This window comes from Myxine glutinosa (assembly GCF_964187855.1).
Source record: "Myxine glutinosa chromosome 12 unlocalized genomic scaffold, kmMyxGlut1.1 SUPER_12_unloc_2, whole genome shotgun sequence".
NCBI lineage: Eukaryota > Metazoa > Chordata > Myxini > Myxiniformes > Myxinidae > Myxine > Myxine glutinosa.
In genome coordinates, this window is record NW_027616356.1 from 527,633 (window position 1) to 546,396 (window position 18,764).

Below are 18,764 nucleotides of genomic sequence, written 5' to 3' on the forward strand. Positions count from 1 at the left end.
TTACTCATAAAAATAGTGCAAGCATAACAGACACCCAAAACGTACTGACCTCATTTCCAAAAGACCAGAATAAATAAAACGTACTGACGTCATTTCCAAAAGACCAGCATAAATAGAACGTACTGACGTCATTTCCAAAAGACCAGAATAAATAAAACGTACTGACGTCATTTCCAAAAGACCAGCATAAATAGAACGTCAACGTACTGACGTCATTTCCAAAAGACCAGCATAGATAGAACGTACTGACGTCGCTTCCCAAACGTACAGCGTCCATATAACGTACCGTAGTATCGCAGAGACGCAGCTTTGTTGTTTTGGTCGCACTGCGTTGTGAGGAAAAGGCGTCGGTCGCACCATGGGCGCCGTTATGGGACTCTGCTCGGTCGCCAGCTGGGTGAGTTCACGGTGTTCCTTCTTCTGTTTGGTGGGACTATGCGAGCCGAGCGGGAGCGGCTCCGATGCGAGGCTCGATGAGAGTACCGCACGGGGCCTTCAGACAGGACAGGAACCCGGAAACGTTGTTACTGTTTGGGGGATCGTCACGTTCATCATAACATCACCTCGTTTATCGCTTCCGCCGTCTCTCCCACTTCACTTCGTCTATCGACATTTTAACGTCACCTTTACTTTAATAGGCCGTCTATTTAATAGGCCACGTCATCCATTTACTCCGTACGCGTAATGTAATGGCGGCCCCGCCCTTTAGACTACATTGGCTCTTGTACAGTTTCGGTTTTACTTCAGTTTCAGTATTTCTTTCTATACCAAACTCATTCAAACAAGAAAACAATGGAGGAATCCGAAAAAAAGCCGTTTGGTTTGTAAGATTTCAGGGGTGGAGTGTGGGAGGTTGGAGGTTGGAGTGTGGGGAGGTTGGAGTGGGGGGAGGTTGGAGGGTGGAGTGGGGGGAGGTTGGAGGGTGGAGTGGGGGGAGGTTGGAGGGTGGAGTGGGGGGAGGTTGGAGGGTGGAGTGGGGGGAGGTTGGAGGGTGGAGTGGGGGGAGGTTGGAGGGTGGAAGTGGGGGGAGGTTGGAGGGTGGAGTGGGGGGAGGTTGGAGGGTGGAGTGGGGGGAGGGTGGAGTGGGGGGAGGTGGGAGGGTGGAGTGGGGGGAGGTGGGAGGGTGGAGTGGGGGGAGGTGGGAGGGTGGATTGGGGGGGGGGGTTGGAGGGTGGAGTCGGGGGGGTTGAGGGGGGGTTGGAGGGTGGAGTCGGGGGGGTTGAGGGTGGATTGGGGGGTGGAGTGGGGTTGGGGGGTGGAGTGGGGTTGGAGGGTGGAGTGGGGGGGTTGGAGGGTGGAGTGGGGGGGTTGGAGGGTGGAGTGGGGGGGTTGGAGGGTGGAGTGGGGGGGTTGGAGGGTGGAGTGGGGGGGTTGGAGGGTGGAGTGGGGGGGTTGGAGGGTGGAGTGGGGGTGGGGGTGGAGGGTGGAGTGGGGGTGGAGGGTGGAGTGGGGGGGTTGGAGGGTGGAGGATAGAGTGGGGGGGAGGGGTTGGAGGATAGAGTGGGGGGGAGGGGTTGGAGGATAGAGTGGTGGGGAGGGGTTGGAGGATAGAGTGGGTGGGGAGGGGTTGGAGGATAGAGTGGGGGGGAGGGGTTGGAGGATAGAGTGGGGGGGAGGGGTTGGAGGATAGAGTGGGGGGGAGGGGTTGGAGGATAGAGTGGGGGGGGAGGGGTTGGAGGATAGAGTGGGGGGGGGGAGGGGTTGGAGGATAGAGTGGGGGGGAGGGGGTTGGAGGATAGAGTGGGGGGGAGGGGGTTGGAGGGTAGAGTGGGGGGTTTGGAGGATGGATGGAGGGGGGGGTGGAGGGGGAGGGGAGTTGGAGGGAGGAGGAGGGGGAGGGGGGATGGAGGGGGCGTAGGAATGGGGGGTGTAAGCTGGGGGTGTTGAGGGGGGAGAATGGGGGTTGGAGGATGGAGGGGAGGAGGATGGAGGGGAGGAGGATGTAGGAGGAGGGGGAAGGGTGTAGGAGGGTGGAGGGGAGGATGTAGGAGGAGGGAGGGAGGGATGGATGGAGGGGGGGGTGTAAGCTGGGGGGTGGAAATGGGGTTGTGGAGGGGGGAGAATGGGGGTGTGGAGGGGGGTAGGATGGGGGTGTGGAGGCGGGTAGGATGGGGGTGTGGAGGGGGGGGGGTAGATGGGGGTGTAGGAGGGCGGAATCAGCCAGAATGCCGTTTCTTATGTTATCTCAAAATCAATCATTACTCATTTATTTATCGGTTATTAATATTTAAATTTATTATTCATTTATTATCTACTTCCCCAATAATACCCTTTGAGTTTGTGTTTAAAGCTATTTCCACCATTAGTTTGCCTCAGGCTCACTTCCAGTGAATTCCTTAATTTGGGTCCAGTACAAGTAATTTTGTTTAGGAAGTTCTTGATTGGTGTAAATGGTACATTATATCAGCTTGTCTTGTTGAGTAATTATGAATGACTTTATTTTTCACCAAGTTTCTGGGGCATCCCTTTTCGACTCAGCCGGAACATTAGTGATCCGAAATGGTGTGTGTGTGTGTGTGTGTGTGTGTGTGTGTGTGTGTGTGTGTGTGTGTGTGTGTGTGTGTGTGTGTGTGTGTGTGTGTGTGTGTGTGTGTGTGTGTGTGTGTGTGTGTGTGTGTGTGTGTGTGTGTGTGTGTGTGTGTGTGTGTGTGTGTGTGTGTGTGTCAGTGTCAGTGTCAGTGTCAGTGTCAGTCACATGAGCATCTACACCAAAATAAATTGGCATGAGGTAGAAGTTGGTCTGTGATGGGCAATGCAGGGTCATGCTCGCATCCTTTCTCTTGCCACAAGGTGCCGTGCCTGTGCAGCAGCGCGCCGTGCCTGATGTGCGCCTGCTGCCCGAGCAGCAAGAACTCCACTGTGACACGGCTCGTATACGCGGTGTTCCTGCTGATGGGCACGATAACCGCTTGTCTCATGCTCACGCCCAGCATCGAATCCAAACTCAAGGAGGTTGGTTGTGATCTCTGCAGTCCACCACTCTGTGCGTAGTTTTTTTTGTGTGTGCTAAAATTGGGGCTTGTTAAATGGGATAGCTAGCGTACTGTCTTTGCATGTACTAGTGAAGCGCATCTACTAGTGAAGCACATCTACACCGTGGTTTACACCACGGCATACTATGAGGCTGTGTTTGCACTGTTCCAGATCCCTGGCTTCTGCGAGAGGGGGGCGGCCATCCCTGGCCTCCAGGGTGTTGTTAACTGCGACTCCTTGGTTGGCTTCAAGGCAGTGTACCGTGTGTGCTTTGCCACGGCAATGTTCTTCCTGCTCTTTGCATTGATCATGCTTGGTTTGAAATCCAGTAAAGATCCCCGTGCTCCAGTACATAACGGGTATGCCATAACCTGTGTGCCGCACCTGGTAGCTTGTACATGAAGTCGAAGTGGGTTCCATTGGTGAAGGAGACTCTCTAACAATAGTGGTCGTTGTCAGTTGTTTTGTGTTTTTAAATCTTGTATATCTTTGACAATAATAACAAGAAGGCGTCATGCGGAGCACGATACTTGCAAAATACGCCCCCCCCCCCCCTCCCCAAGGAAAATAAATTCCATTGATACAGCAAATTGTCCATTTCATCAAGATTAAAATTGACAATCTTGATCAAAGCTCGGGTGAACAGGAAGAAAAGTGATGATTTTTCAAATGAAAAATGATGATTTTGGAAGGTTGACCTTGAGTTGACCTTTGACCTCAAAAATAGTTTGTTTCCCTATTTAGTGACAATGTGCAAATGCTGTTCAATTTTCAAGTCAATTGGATGAAAATTGATGGTTTTTCAGATAAAAAGTGATTTTGGAAGTTTGATCTTGAGTTGACCTTTGACCTTTTGACCTAAAAATAGTATCTTTCCCAATTTAGTGACTCGATATGCAAATGCTGTTCAATTTTCAAGTCAATCGGTTGAGAATTGACGGCTTTTTAGATGAAAATTGTTTTTTTTTTTAATTTGACCTTTTGACCTCAAATATAGTATGTTTCCCAATTTAGTGACTTGATATACAAATGCTGTTCAATTTTCAAGTCAATCGGATTTAAAATGGCGATTTTAGAAATTTGACCTCCAGATGACCTTTGACCTCAAAATCAATAGGCTTCTCAATTGGGACGACTTGTACAACGTGGTGAAGTTTCGTGACGATCGGTTTAGAATTGTGACCTGTGGGCCGGTGGCAAACAGACAAACAGACAGAACCACAAACGGAACCGACCAATATACTTGAAAAATCTTCGATTTTGCAAGTAATAATAATAATAATAATAACAATAATAATAATAATAATTAATATGCATTCGAAGGAGGACTTCAAACTCTGTTAGGAAAATGAAGATGAATGGGGTAGCTGCTCCAGTAAGTGTCCCATTAAGATCGATACTTCTTCAAGCCAAATTTCTCTACTTTGATAACGAAATAAAATAGCCCGACTGGGCTGACTGTCGTCTCTTGAGGTTGTAGTTGAGAGCTCGGCTGATTGCTAAATCTACAGAGGAAGCCTCGTGATCCCCTCGAAGGCCTGCTGATACAAAATTGAAAAATCTAAGACTGGATGATCCTGCGGAACATCGAGTAGAAGGGCTGTATTGGGTTTTAGAGGAACCTGTCGGTAAATAAGGGACGAGTAGGGATCCAGAATTTCGGGAGGTAACCCCCCTGGGAGCCCCCCATGAACCGAAATCGGAAAATTGAAGCACGAGCGATTGTGCGGGATACTGTCTCGTATTCATGTGTCGTTTCAGACCAGCTGGGGGATAAGGGAGGAGCAGCAAAAATAGCAAAAGTTTAACGGACGACAGACATCTGGACATCACGCCGACCCATTTTATAAGTTGATCTACAAGAATCGAGATTACTCTTTTTCCTATTTAATTGTGGAGAAATTAACCTCGGACTTTGTTCTAATAGGATTTGAGAGTGAGAGGATTACTCGATTGTGTGTTGGTGTTCAATCAAAAAGTCCGTAATCGCATTAACTGTTGTTTTGTTGTAGCTAGTTATTACCTTTACCAAGTGAAAACCCCCTTACCTTTCCTTTCCTTGTCCTTAAAAATGAATCTTTCCAATCACCCAGATTCTGGTTTTTCAAGTTTGCAGCATTAATCGGAATCGCTGTGGGAGCCTTCTACATCCCCGAAGGAGCATTTACCACAGGTATAGGCATTGTGAATTGAACTCGGCCTCGCTCCCTCCTTCCATGTCCTCCCCACCCACATTGCCGTTATTGATGCTCGAGGTGTTGTAATTGTTGGTGCAAGGCCATATTGGAATGCAGCACTTCCACATTGTCTATTTCCATTTTTAATACATTGGGATTAGGCCATAAAATAATGAGGCAATCCATGATGGGAGGTTATGTTGAAACTGCAGTCTTGGTAATAGTAAGGAACAGGCAGGAATGAGAAGATGACTAAAAAAAATTGCCAGGAGGGAAGGGCACAAGATGGCAGTGTGGCACAACCTTGAAAGAGTGGGGAGATAGCATAACCGGACAGATGTCAGGAGGTGATTCCACAAGTTGGGGGTGGGTGACGGTAATGATGGTGAGCAGAAAGCTTGGACTTTTTCGGGTTTATAAAGAGTGGCCTTGGTACAAGTATGTATAATGATGTAATAATGTGGTCGGAGGCACATCGGTTGATGACACAACTTCAAGAGTGCTGTAATAGTTGTATGTACATAGTCTTTGCTTGTGGAAGAGCTAGTACACTGAATGGATCAGGACGCAACATGACAAAAGGAACAGCAGAGAGGGGGGGTGGAAACACGAACGTCAGAGCCAAAGGCCAAGACGGGAGGTGGACAAGATGTGTAGGGAGGAATGGGGGGAGGGGAGGGCAGGAGAGAATGCATGGAGGGGACAACAAGATGGCTACAGAAGGATGGGATGGAAACTTACTCTTGCTCTTCAAACTTGAACTCTTCGGATGGAAACTGGAAACTTAAAAGGTGGAGGGATGGGTTGGGGGGGGGGGGGGGGGGGGGAGAGGGAGTTTTGAATTGGGGACAATCTGAGATTGTGGTGAACAGCTGTCTTGAAGACCTAGAGGGGAGAATGAGATTGAAGAGTCTGGAAGTTGGTTCCACAGGTTGGAAAAATTTGAACAAGGGTTACATTTGGAGAATGAAACCCGCAGTGTTGGGACTGTCGTGGTGGATGGCCGACCGAGTGGAATGTTTGCCAGCCAAAAGCTGGAAACAAACGTTTTGCCTCTTCATGGGTAGGGGTGACAATATTTTGATGTTTTGCACAATACGAGAAAATAAACCGCATTGTTTGTGCCATGTATGATATTGATTTTCATTCACGTTTGGCCATAGTTGAGCCAAATCGAGGAGAGGGAGGAGGACGAGGGGCGTTGGTCAATAGACCCGTTGGCTGTCGTTTTAGTTGGGAGGTTTATAGGTTTAGGAAGTCAGTGTTGATTTTTATCAGATGCTTCCATAAATACGAAGGAACAGAACAGGACTATGTGCTTTGAGGACCTCCATTGTGATTGCAATTATCAAATGAGTTGTTTAATCCAGCCTGATTTGATTTGAGTGAAGGCCACTTCAGTTAATGAGTCTCCAACATGCCTGTCCGTGCAGTATGGTTTTACATTGGCATGGCGGGCGCTTTCTGCTTCATCCTGATCCAACTGGTTCTTCTCATCGACTTCGCCCACTCGTGGAATGAGAGCTGGGTGGAGAAGATGGAGGAGGGAAACTCTCGGTGTTGGTATGCAGGTATGCAGGCACTACACAATACACATTTACATAAAGAATTCCCTGCCTACTGAACCCCCGCCACTGAGATTTTATTACTTCTTTATTTTTAAATGCCTAAAATCTTTCTGGGCGCACCCTAAGTTTTTTACAACTATGTCAACCGATTCCATCCAGCACTTTAGGGGTGCATACAGGTCAAACATGCAAACACCACCCACAACCACACAAGCCAAATGATACGTAGTGTGTTCAAAAAGTATCCGACCTTTATTTTTCGTGCGTAAAAAAAAAGAAGCTAGGGAGGCGTTGATTGGTGCACGTATGTAGGCGATCCTAATGCACATGTGTGAATTTTTTCCCACCTGCAGAAGCTGTCATTCGGCGGCAGACCGCCGATGAGTGAGGACATGTAAGTGAGCGCCGTCGGATTTTCGTTTTTGACAAAATGACGGAAAAACTTGAACAACGCTACTGCATCAAATTTTGTGTTTTTTGGCCTCGGGGATGTTGGATGCTTCCATTGTGATTACTGCAACTTGGTTTCTGGGTCGTACCCATAAACCCAGGACTCATCGCCAGTGATCACTGTGTTGAGGAAGCTGGGATCGCTGTTCACAGTCTCCAGCATGTCCTGTGCGATCTCCAAACGGAGTTGCTTCTGCTCAATCGTTAGCAGCTTTGGTACGAACTTCGCTGAGATTCTCCTGAAGCCCAAATCCTCCTTCATAATGGAATAAAAACCACCGTTTAGAGGCCATTTTTCCCCGCAAAGCGGGGGTTGGCCTTTTCGGGGACCGTGGTAGTTGTTTTTTGGTCCCCTTTTTGAAGCAATGTTTTACGGCCGGATGCCCTTCCTGACGCCAACCCTTTTTGCCGCCTTTAACGACAAACAGGGAATTACCAGTGAACTGGTACTCAATTAGCCGACCTCGGAAGGATGACAGGCTGAGTCAACCCCCCTGGCATTAATTCGGCGATCGACCGAGATTCGAACCCAGGATCCTAGGATCCTAAAGCCGGCACCCTAGCCGCTAGCCCAACACCAGGGATTCCTTCATAATGGAATGAACGGTGTTAAATCTTGCGGATCGTTTCCACTTGGGAATCGCCAAGCTTTACACAAAATTTGATGCAGTAGCGTTGTTCAAGTTTTTTCCGTCATTTTGTCAAAAACGAAAATCCGACGGCGCTCACTTACATGTCCTCACTCATCGGCGGTCTGCCGTCAAATGACAGCTTCTGCAGGTGGGAAAAAATTCACGTGTGTGCATTAGGATCGCCTACATACATGCACCAATCAACGCCTCCCTAGCTTCTTTTTTTTTACGCACAAAAAATAAAGGTCGGATACTTTTTGAACACAGTAGTATACAGTGTGATTGTCAGATCTCCACCATTATTTTCCCCATTATTTTTGGAAAACAACGGGCGTATTGTAATCGGGTCTGTCCTTCCGTTATGTTATCCTCCAAGTCTAAACGGTTGGGCAGAAATCATAGTAAAATAGGCAATTTGGTGTTTGTCTGTCTGACAATTTGACCACGATACACTTGGTCATTACTTATCTAATCTAACCCAAGCTTGACAGGAGGACTAAGGGTCACACGATGAAGGTTGTAGCGAATTCATTTGTACCCATCCCCAAGGGGGTTTTCCTCACCAATGGGGTTGCGTATTGAGGTGTATGTCTGTGTTAAGCTAGCTTTATCGTGGCATTTTTCCAAGGACGCTTCTATTACCAAAGCTAATGATAAAAGCATAATATTAACGTTGTTACAAAACAATATTTATAGTAATAATATTGTCGCGCGGACCCTTCGGTTAATACCAGGGCTCGCGAATGGACCGAAACGGACTTACTTGAGGCGACGACCAAACACGGATTGTGCTATCAAACGCGGGAAGAGAAGAAGGGAAGAGGAAGAAGCGGGAGGAGCGTTTATCTTCAGCGAACCGACGGCAGATGCAGGGAAATTAATGTACTCGACACCGAATTAGAATGTACAAAAATAAACACATTTATTCTGGAACCCGAGACAATGAAACGGGACGATGATAAAATAATGCTCCTAAATTGGGATCCCACACACCAGACTCAACAACAGGACACAGGGATGAATGAACAAAAGAAACGTCGTGTAATGGTGATGTGGTGTGCGGTCTTATCTGTCTGTTATCTTGTATTGTTTGCCGTCCAACACGGCTCCGTTCGGCCCCGATGCACCCACGAGGTCCCTCGCTCCAGCACCACAGCACCGAGCACCGCTCCAAGCACCACGCGGATGGCGAGCCAACGACCACCAGGGACCTCTCATGAGCAAGAGGAAAAGCACAGAGCACAAGACAGCCAGGGAGGGACGTGCTGCGCAAGAGAGTTCGAGCTGCAAGAGCAAGAGCTGCGCAAGCAAGAAGAGCCGGATGTGCAAGATAGTCAGGTTCACTATGTTAACAAATATAATTTCGTTCAAAATTTTGGTAGATTAGCAAAACTATACATTTTTGGAATATTCAGAGCATGAGGAATCCAAAAATTAATGTTTACATTTGCGTAGACACCTTTGCAAAAATGACACTCAGGACAGTGATGAAGATAGTCAGGTTCACTATGTTAACAAATATAATTTCTTTCAAAATTTTGGGATTAGCAAACCTGTACATTTTTGGAATCTTCAGAGCATGGAGAATCTGAAAATCAATGTTGGCATTTGCAAAGACACTTGCATGGCCGCCATTTTGGATTTTGAAAATGGCCGCCATAAAATACATATTTTGCGCGATCTCGGCTTCTAGTCAACCTAGAGACTTAATTAAATATGCTAATCCTATGTTTTCTGGGTCAAGGAATCCAATAAAGGCCTCAAAATAGTGCTCAGGATTATAGAAAAGCAACAAACAAAGGTAATTGAAAACCATTGTCTCTATATTTGTGATATAACTGTATTACATAATACATGATATTGCAAGTCCTTTGAAGTTATAGGTTGTTATAGGAAGTTATAGGTAGTATCAGATTGAACTATAAGTCCTATACACAGGATCTACGAGGTCTATACCGTTCAGGAATATGCTTTTACAGATCTACACTGTCCTGAGTGTCATTTTCGCAAAGGTGTCTACGCAAATGTAAACATTAATTTTTGGATTCCTCATGCTCTGAATATTCCAAAAATGTATAGTTTTGCTAATCTACCAAAATTTTGAACGAAAAAACATAGTGAACCTGACTAAGACCGCAAATGTCGTTCGGCGCGCCCTCATATAACCTTGCGGCAGTGTCGTCAGCCTTGACGTGCCACCCAATCAGTGCCCTCCACCGAATCACAGGCCTGTAGCGTGGTCATAGCTCGTGCTACTCGATGTGGCTAGGCCTGCCGGAGGTGTAGCTGGCTGCGGCGATGCCCCGAACTGGCCTCTTTCCTGTTTTCTTCCGAAGTCCTTGTCAGGGAAGGGAATTATTTAATGTTGTACTAAGGGCCTGTCGAAGTGTCTGTATGAATGCATTGCCATAAAGGACAAAGGTTTGATTACCAGGTGTGACACACAGGGGTTTATTCTTAATCCCTACTCTATCTAACACTCAAACATCCTGGTATGTTCACAAGCAGACATCTTAACCCGACAAACCGGACTAAAATAGAACTTATTACAGGTAGATTCCCTATCGCGACAGACGAAGCATTTTACCTATTCAGATCTACCTGGCTCTAGATATTGCTTTACCGTACCTTCCCCCCCCCCCCCCCCCCCCCCCGTTTCAGGCCATTTTCCCTGCTACGCAGTTAGCCTTGCGGGCCCCCATGACAATCATCATGGTCCCCTTTTTGAGGCAATGTTTTTATGGCCGGATGCCCTTCCTGACGCCAACCCTTTAGTCTACCGCTAGTCTACCAATTGCCTTACCCTACCGGCATAACAATATCCCACCTCCCCATGGGGTTTTTCGTCTTTCGCCAAATGCCTGTCAATGTTTCTAAACAGCTCATTGTGCCGTTTTCATGGGAGCATGGGCCCCTACCAGAAGTAAAAATGTTATAAACCACAAACACGTTTGATTACCTTTTTAAACAGTCGCTAATGCTGTTTAACACTAAACTGAAAGAAATTGAGGAATCTGGACATCAGTCTATGCTTACCACGTCGATGAATGCACCTGATCGTAGATCTACTGTAGTCTATATACCTCAAGGCTTGATAACAAACACAACCCTTCCTGCCGCTAACGTGGAGTTCTTCCAAGGAGTCTTTCGTGACGTTTTTCCAAATCAAAAGTAATGATAACACCAATGATAATACCATAATGTTGTTGTGTTTCTGGGGTGACACCCCTGGAACACCCCTGGGGACGGATAGCCGATTGAGCTTAAACTCTGAGGCGTTCAATCCAAAGGCTGTGTGAATACGCGTGGGGGATGAGGGCAGCAAAGGGTAACGAAGCTCTTACCTTCACGAACCCCACTGGACGTCTTCGAACCTGTGACAATCAATTCAAACCCGACACGGAATTAAAATGTACAAAAATCCCGGCTTTATTGAAAGAAATGCTTGCAACAAAGAATGCACGGTAAAATATAAAATCCGAAATTTGAGGATCCTCCAGACGGACTCAAATACACACAAGGGGAGAAATAAATGAATAACAAAATGTCTGGATGCATGTACTCAGCTTCAAGCAGCTCTTGAACCTCGTCGGAGATCGTCACAGCCCCCGTGTCCTTGCGCAGCTCGTGAGCGGGAACCAGGCCTCGGTGTGCAGTCCTCTCCTCTCCTCTAATCGCCGAGCGTGGAGTGAGCAGACTGCGCCCGTTCACTCGCCGTCTGCTCCACACAACACCCAGACAACGCACAGCCAGTACCGACGAGCCAAGGAGAGGACAACGTGGTCGCTAGAACCGATGAAAGCCAGGGACCAAGAGGACAAAGTGCGCGACCATGTCCGTTCATAATGAAATCCAGATGCCGTTAGACATATAAATACGACTGCTCGTAATCACTGTCCCAATGCAAGAGATATAAAATCGTGACCGTTCTCAATGAAACCGAGAGAGGGGTAATGAAACTGACTGCTCTTCACCGAACCCCAAAGCCAAGAGGAGAAAATGTCGAACACCGTTCTTTTGTTCGCAGAGCTCTTACGTCATCCGATGACGTCTGCACATCCTCCTATCAGTGACTGCCATCTCATTGCTCTATGGTACCCTAACTAATCGTTCTTCGGGGTGTGGCCTCGTGGCCACTTGCCGGCCTTTGTGATGGTGTTCGGTGGTATCATTTGTGGTGCTCAATGTCATGTTCCTTTTATTCAGTGTTTATTATACCTGATTGCTTGGCTTGGCTTTGCTATGTGTGTGGTGCTGTCATAAGGAACACAGGAAAAGATTAGAGGCAATTACATACAGGGGATTAATTACCCTTAATCCCTAACTAATTAACATAGCCCAACCCCTCGTCATGGGGACAAAGATGCACTCATACACGACATCCGGTCTAACAGGTCTCTACTTATGGTACATGGGGGTGCTTCTTTTTCATCGCGACATGCAGAGCAAGGTAATTTATACACTTCTACCTGGACCTAAGGTATTTCATCGCCTACCCCCCCACAAACGTAACAATATTAATGATATTACGAAACAATATTACACCTACCCCACCCCGAGGGGGTTTGTGACTTGCGATATTGCCCTTACGGAAGTAAATTTTGTTATCGGTAATTTAGAATGGTGATACGATCTGATTTCTTCAATGACCGAATCTAACATAAGTAATAGTAATAATTGGCAATAATGATTATAATAATAAGGATAATAACATGACTCCCCCTGCCGCTCCCATAGTGAGTGGATGTACGAGTTAATCAAACTTAGTAGTTGTGATCACCACCCCCTGAGGTGGTCAAAATGTCAAATGCAAAATAATCCAATTACAGGCACATTTTGAGCGTTTGTCTATGCAATCAACGTTGGCAAAAAAAAAAATTTTTGACCCTTTGTTTTTTGACCCTTTTTAAATTCATGCCCCAGGGGGTGGAGACTTGGGGTCTCGGGTCAAACCTGGGAAAAATATTAACTCTAAATTTGATATTGGGTCATTTGTGGTGGAACTTTTTGTGATCTTTCAACTTTAGGTGGGAAGCATGGTGATTTGCGATGGCGTGCCATCGATTTCGCTCGAGTTATATTTGTGCAGAACTTGATACCCCAAAGTAAAGTAAAGTAAAGCTTTCTTACCACTTTGTTTGTGCCAGCCCTGCTGTCCGTGACTGGAATTGGTTATGGGCTTTCCATTACGGCCGTCGTCCTATTCTACGTATACTACACCGTGAAAGACAACTGTGCCGAGAACAAATTCTTCATCAGTTTCAACCTCATCCTTTGCTTTCTGGCTTCCATTATCTCCATTTTGCCCAAGATTCAGGTTTGCTTCTCATTGCACACACCTTGTCATTGCAGCGTAGGTATTTGATTACGAGCATTGTATCATATCCATCATTGCATCATAGAGTACACCATCCTACTAACAAGAAGGCAGCTGCATCACTCTGCTGATCTGGATTTTATGGGAGGCTGGTCTTTCAATCCTGGCAAGTCACCGACCACCCTGTTCCTCGGGATGGATCATCAAACGAACCCTCCTATCTATTCCCATGGTCAGCCACTGGAAGAGGTTCAGTCCCTTTAACTTGTTGGCCTTACCACAAGTCAAGACCTCTCCTGGGCCAACCATGTAGCAAAGCTGGCAGCAGCAGTCTGGGCATCCTCTTTCCAAATAATTCCTTGAAAAATTGTAACTACTCACACTAAAAACCATTGCCTACAGCTCAATGGAGTACTGCTCTCCCCTATGGGCAGGCATCCCAGCATCACCGTCTGTCTCTCGTGGATTATGTGGAATGTAATGCTCTCAATATAGGAATCTCCCACGATGAGGCCGAATCATAAGGCCGATTGCTATCACATTGCAGTCAGACCGGTGGCCTCTCATATTTACCACCACTTCTGTGTTGAGGTGTATATCTGCTCCCTCTGCAGAGGGTGTACATTCCTCTGCTCTCTCAAACCTCTGACTATCCCCAGCTCCGCCAGGATGTGCACATCCTTCCAGTAACCCCCTCCTAGTTTAACTCCCAAAATTCAGGCTTCCACCCACCACCTCTACTTTTTTTTTTTTTTTTGTGGAACTACCTCCTGAAATGGTTCAATTTTGCACTTTTCTGGCCAGAACTTCAAACAAGCAGTGCACCACCATTTCAGGACTCTCACCTTTTAAAGTTTTGGCCTTTGAATGTCTGTTTCATTGCACATTAAATGCTTCATGGTATATGTCATGTACAAATGCTGTGTGGTGATGGGCACACAATCTTGCTGCACGTAGAAGGGGTGGACCTGTTGTTTTGTACATTCCGCTGACGTAGCCATGCATTGTTACCCTATGAAGGAAGCGCAACCTCGATCGGGCCTGTTGCAGTCCTCGGTCATCACCTTGTATACTATGTACATCACCTGGTCAGCAATGAGCAGTGAGCCAGGTCAGACGACATGCATCCTTCCCTATCGTACAGGACAGTTTGTGCAATGTGGTCTCTCTGTTCCTCTAAACCTTCCCTCCTCACCGCTTGCTTGAGAAACATTCACTGTTCCGTTGTAATATTTGGTGTATCCATCATTAGCTAAGTTGCATGTCATCTCTTTGCAGACAAAGAGTGCAATCCCGGATTGCTGAATATCATTATCCATTCAAAAACTATCGGTAATGACACAGTGACCCCAACAGTGACCCCACATGTAGGCCAGTGGTGGGATGCTCAAAGCATTGTTGGTCTTGCCATCTACCTGCTTTGCATTCTCTATTCAAGGTGAGAGATGTGTTGTGAGGAGAAAGCATTTTGGGATGGTCCCACTATTGGGTTACGGTTATGATTTTGCAAAACTCTGCTTGTTCCTTAATTTGCAATAATTTCCCCAATTTTTTTTTTTTAAGCATTGTTACAAACACTCGCAAATGTATCTGTACACCTGTACAGGAGATGGGGGTGATGTAGGAGGATAGATACTCGTGGGGCTTGCGTGCAGATGCTGGGGTGCATCCCATGTGCATAGATAATGAATATAAGCATGCATATTTGATGAAGTGGTTTGTGGTTTCATTCTGCAAGTAGTTAAACAAAGAGCAATCAGAGATTGCAGACCCTTGCCAGGACGTGTTTTAGTGGTTTTAAAGGTTTTTGTGTTAAAACAAATATGGTGGCCGAACCACATGACCGATTACGTCACCATTATTATTCTTTTTCTCCACCAATTTATCCAGAAATTTCATCTTGATCGGATGAAGTTTTGTACTTGTCAAATTATGACATAATGGAGGCACTTATAACATCATCATTAACATAGGTTATTCCCCATGGAGAGTTCTTTACAATGAGCCATGGCTTAATTTTTTTCTATTCAGCACTTTCGGAGATATAGAGGTGCAGGTTTTCGGATTTTCCAAGATGGCGCCCGTACCACGTGACCGATGACGTCATAACTGTCATTAAAAATTATACAGGAGGTGGTGCACCTATGGTGAAAATGTCCTGTCAATCGGACCAACGGTTGCAGAGAAAATCATATTTATTCTGTGCGGACAAACAAACAAGAAATGTCGTGCATGGCACGATACTTGCGAAGTCCCTAAAATAAGTTGTTGGCCTATGATGACCTCACAAATAATTGGTGCTTGAATTCAGTGACCTGGTATGCAAATGCTCTTAAAATGTCAAGTCAATCGGATGAAAATTGAGCATTTTATAAATTTGACAAAGTTTCCTTTGGAAAACCTTTGGCCTATGTTGACCAATTTACCTTTTGACCCCAAAAACAATAGGCTTCTTGCTTATGACCAACTCGACCATTTGGTGACGTTTTGTGAAGATTGGTTGAAAATTGTGACCTGTAGGTGACTGACATACACAGACAGAATAACGCACAAGACCAACCAATACACTTGAAAAATCTTCGATTTTCGCAAGTAACAAAAAGACAAACAAACAAACAAACGGACTCAAATGTAATACCCTCTCCTCTGGCGAGGGTAATAACTCTCATAAATCAAGAATGAGTGATCAGAATCTAAGGGCAGAACAGAAGATGATCGACCTCTTCACCTCTAGGCAGTTAAAATTTTTTTTAAAAAACCTCACAATGCCTTGCTTCTTTGCATCCAGGCATGTCAATTAGGCAGTATATGATGTGTTATCTGAGGAGCATGGAGGCCTTGCCAGCAAAAGTGCTTGACCACTTCATGAAAGGGCCTCGTGATGAGGTACATACAGGTATTGTGGAATGGCACATACAGAATTACCCACAAGAACCCGTTAGAAAGTTCTTCTTCTTCTTTTTTGATGGGTAGACGGACATCGCCAACTCTTGAAGAGGCTTTACCTCTTATAGTATTAACACAAACATGTATGATTACCTTTTTAAACAGTCGCTACTGCTGTTTAACACGAAATTGAAAGGGAGGAAATTCGACGTTCGAGGCAATATATGCTTATCGCGTCCCTCGCAGACTAACGGACCCGAGCCTAGATCTACTGTAATCTATATATTTCAGAGGGTATAATATGACCCTTCCTGCTGCTCCCAGAGGGAGTGATTGTACTAGTCTGCTAAACGTTTATTAATGGCCTAACTAGTCTATTTTACACCTGTTACCCCATCACTATTCCGCACCAATACTGAAGTATACTTCATGGTGGAATTTTTCTTGTGTTAAGTGAGGGTTCCACACCCATTTCCTCATCCCTTAAAGAAACAAATTTTTTTTATGGATTTGTACCTTGCCGGTATTAGTCATTTCTACCTTCCACACTGACACCTTTCGTCCATTTGGCATTGTTTGATCTTCTAGCTACTTGCAATTTCTACAGTTGTGCCTTAAACCCTCATAAATGAATCTTTTTCATGAAGTCCATGACCTCCTCCCAGAGCAGCTAAGTATCATGGCATTGCCCCTTCTCTCCTGGCTTCTGAACACACGTGCCAGGATTCGTAGAAAGTGCTTATTTTATATCATGTGGTATAACATCCAACGTCCATAACTATAATCAGGGGTAGGGGAGGACGTACGGGGTAGACAAGATGGATACAGAAGCAAACTCCCTGAAAGTAAAAACTTACAATTTGGAGAGAGAGGTGGGTTTTGTGGGGAGGGGGTGGGGTTAACAGGGATAGAAAAGATCATTGTTTTGGATGGGGGACAATCTGAGATGGTGGTGAGCAGCTGTCTTGAAGATCTGGAAGGAAGAATGAGATTGAAGAAAATTGGTTTTACAGGTTAGAAAAGAGGAACAAATTATTTTATGCATTCATTTTTTTCCTTGTGTTATTTAACCAATGACTATTTTCTTTCCACAGCATTCGCACTTCAAGCAACAGTCAAGTGAGCAAGCTGACCCTGTCTGGAGCTGAATCGACGCTGCTTGACTCTACATCTGAGACGAGTTCTGCGCAAGATGTCCGCGTCGAGGAGGGAAATGGCAGGGTTGAGGATAATGAGAAGGATGGTGTCCAGTACAGTTACTCCTTCTTCCACTTCATGCTCTTCCTTTCCTCCCTCTACGTCATGATGACCCTGACCAACTGGTACAGGTATGCGATGGTTAAGTACATACATTTTGGGCACGGTGTGTGATAGAAGGCCCTGCGTGCCATGTGCGCGACGCTCTGTGTGTCAGACCCCAGTGGGTGGAGTTTGTTCCCAATTTGGTTGGTGATGTTAACTACTGTTATTAGGTTTTGCTCTGAAACACATTTTTGTACCTTTGCTTTCCAGTCCCGACAGCGATTACAAGTACCTGCAGAGCAAGTGGCCTGCCGTGTGGGTGAAGATAAGCTCCAGCTGGGTGTGCATCTGTCTGTACGTGTGGACCCTCGTCGCCCCATGTGTGCTCGCCAACCGTGATTTTGACTAGTTCTTCAGCCACAATTACCTTCCCCACCCGTGCTGCTTGGTATACGTAAAGATATTCCTAGATCTCTTTTGCTTCAAAGATTGCTTTGTGCTGAGTATTTGCATTTTTGAAGTCATTTTGGTGCAAGTTCTTTTAATTTTGAGCTTTGAATATGTTGCTCGAGATGTTGCATGCGAGCAAGTCACGTGGTTACTGAGTATATCAAAGGGATGGGAAACAAAAATGCATTTGCAGTCTTTATTTTGCAGTTTTTTTTTTTTCCTCCTGCGAGTAATCGACAGCAAAATTTGTACGACATCCGATTTGTCCAGTTTGCTGTTCATGACGTCACTTATGCATCCATTACCTGTTCGGTGACCTCTGAGTATTAGCTAGTTAGCAGCTGGTTAAATTGTAGCTGCACTCTGCGCTGGGCACCTTTGAGTCGTTAGTTTGTACCTGTTTGCTAATTTCTTAGCTTGTTTTTGGCTTTTGAACAAGTGATAATTCCTGATTTAGTGTTTGGAATCGGGAACGGACATGAATCTGAACGAATTGCTTTTGCCTTTGTGATTATGCAAAAGGAAACTGAACTGAAGTGGGTTTTTTTATTATTATTCGAATTACCTTGTAGCATTACGTGCTGTAATAAAAGTGCAATACGTACTGTTTTGTGAGACTTGTTCAGCTGCAGCGAAATGTCACTGTGCCCCCAACATCATTCCCACAAGACTTTCCCATGAAATTACTTTGAGCAACATGGCAAAGCAATTTTAGGCCTGGGCTATAGTGGCTCATTTTCTGGACTTTGCATTTATGTGCCCCTATTTGGAAACCATTCGTCCAAAAATAAAAACTTTTAAACATTAAAAGTCATTTTGCACTTTCAAAAACGATTACTGCACCAGAAATGAATACAACGGTCACAAATCAAACCATTTCAAGTGTTCGTTCATTTAATTTTTTTTTATTTGCAATAAATGGGTAAACGGTAATGCATGTTGGACTGTAGTTGATTCTCTAATTTTATTTCTGGTGAAGCTGCCAACGATTAGATTAACACCCAGGTCAGGAAAATGGATTGACTTCAATGTAATGTCAGAACACGTTACTTTAAGGAAATGACCATTG

General features: G+C 45.5%; 2 protein-coding genes across 2 annotated transcripts in view; one reads left to right on the top strand and one right to left on the bottom strand.

Annotated features, from left to right (window-relative positions):
• LOC137437920 (uncharacterized) overlaps positions 1-18,764 on the bottom strand; it is a 422,503-nt gene that overhangs the window by 365,394 nt on the left and 38,345 nt on the right. The window lies entirely within an intron of this gene.
• Positions 177-18,299, top strand: SERINC1 (serine incorporator 1). Its single transcript, XM_078768658.1, has 10 exons — positions 177-397; positions 2,791-2,952; positions 3,145-3,332; positions 5,067-5,146; positions 6,584-6,721; positions 12,948-13,117; positions 14,138-14,228; positions 14,396-14,555; positions 17,098-17,331; positions 17,516-18,299. The coding sequence occupies exons 1-10, from the start codon at positions 359-361 to the stop codon at positions 17,652-17,654; spliced, it is 1,401 nt and encodes a 466-aa protein (XP_078624784.1). The 5' UTR covers positions 177-358; the 3' UTR covers positions 17,655-18,299.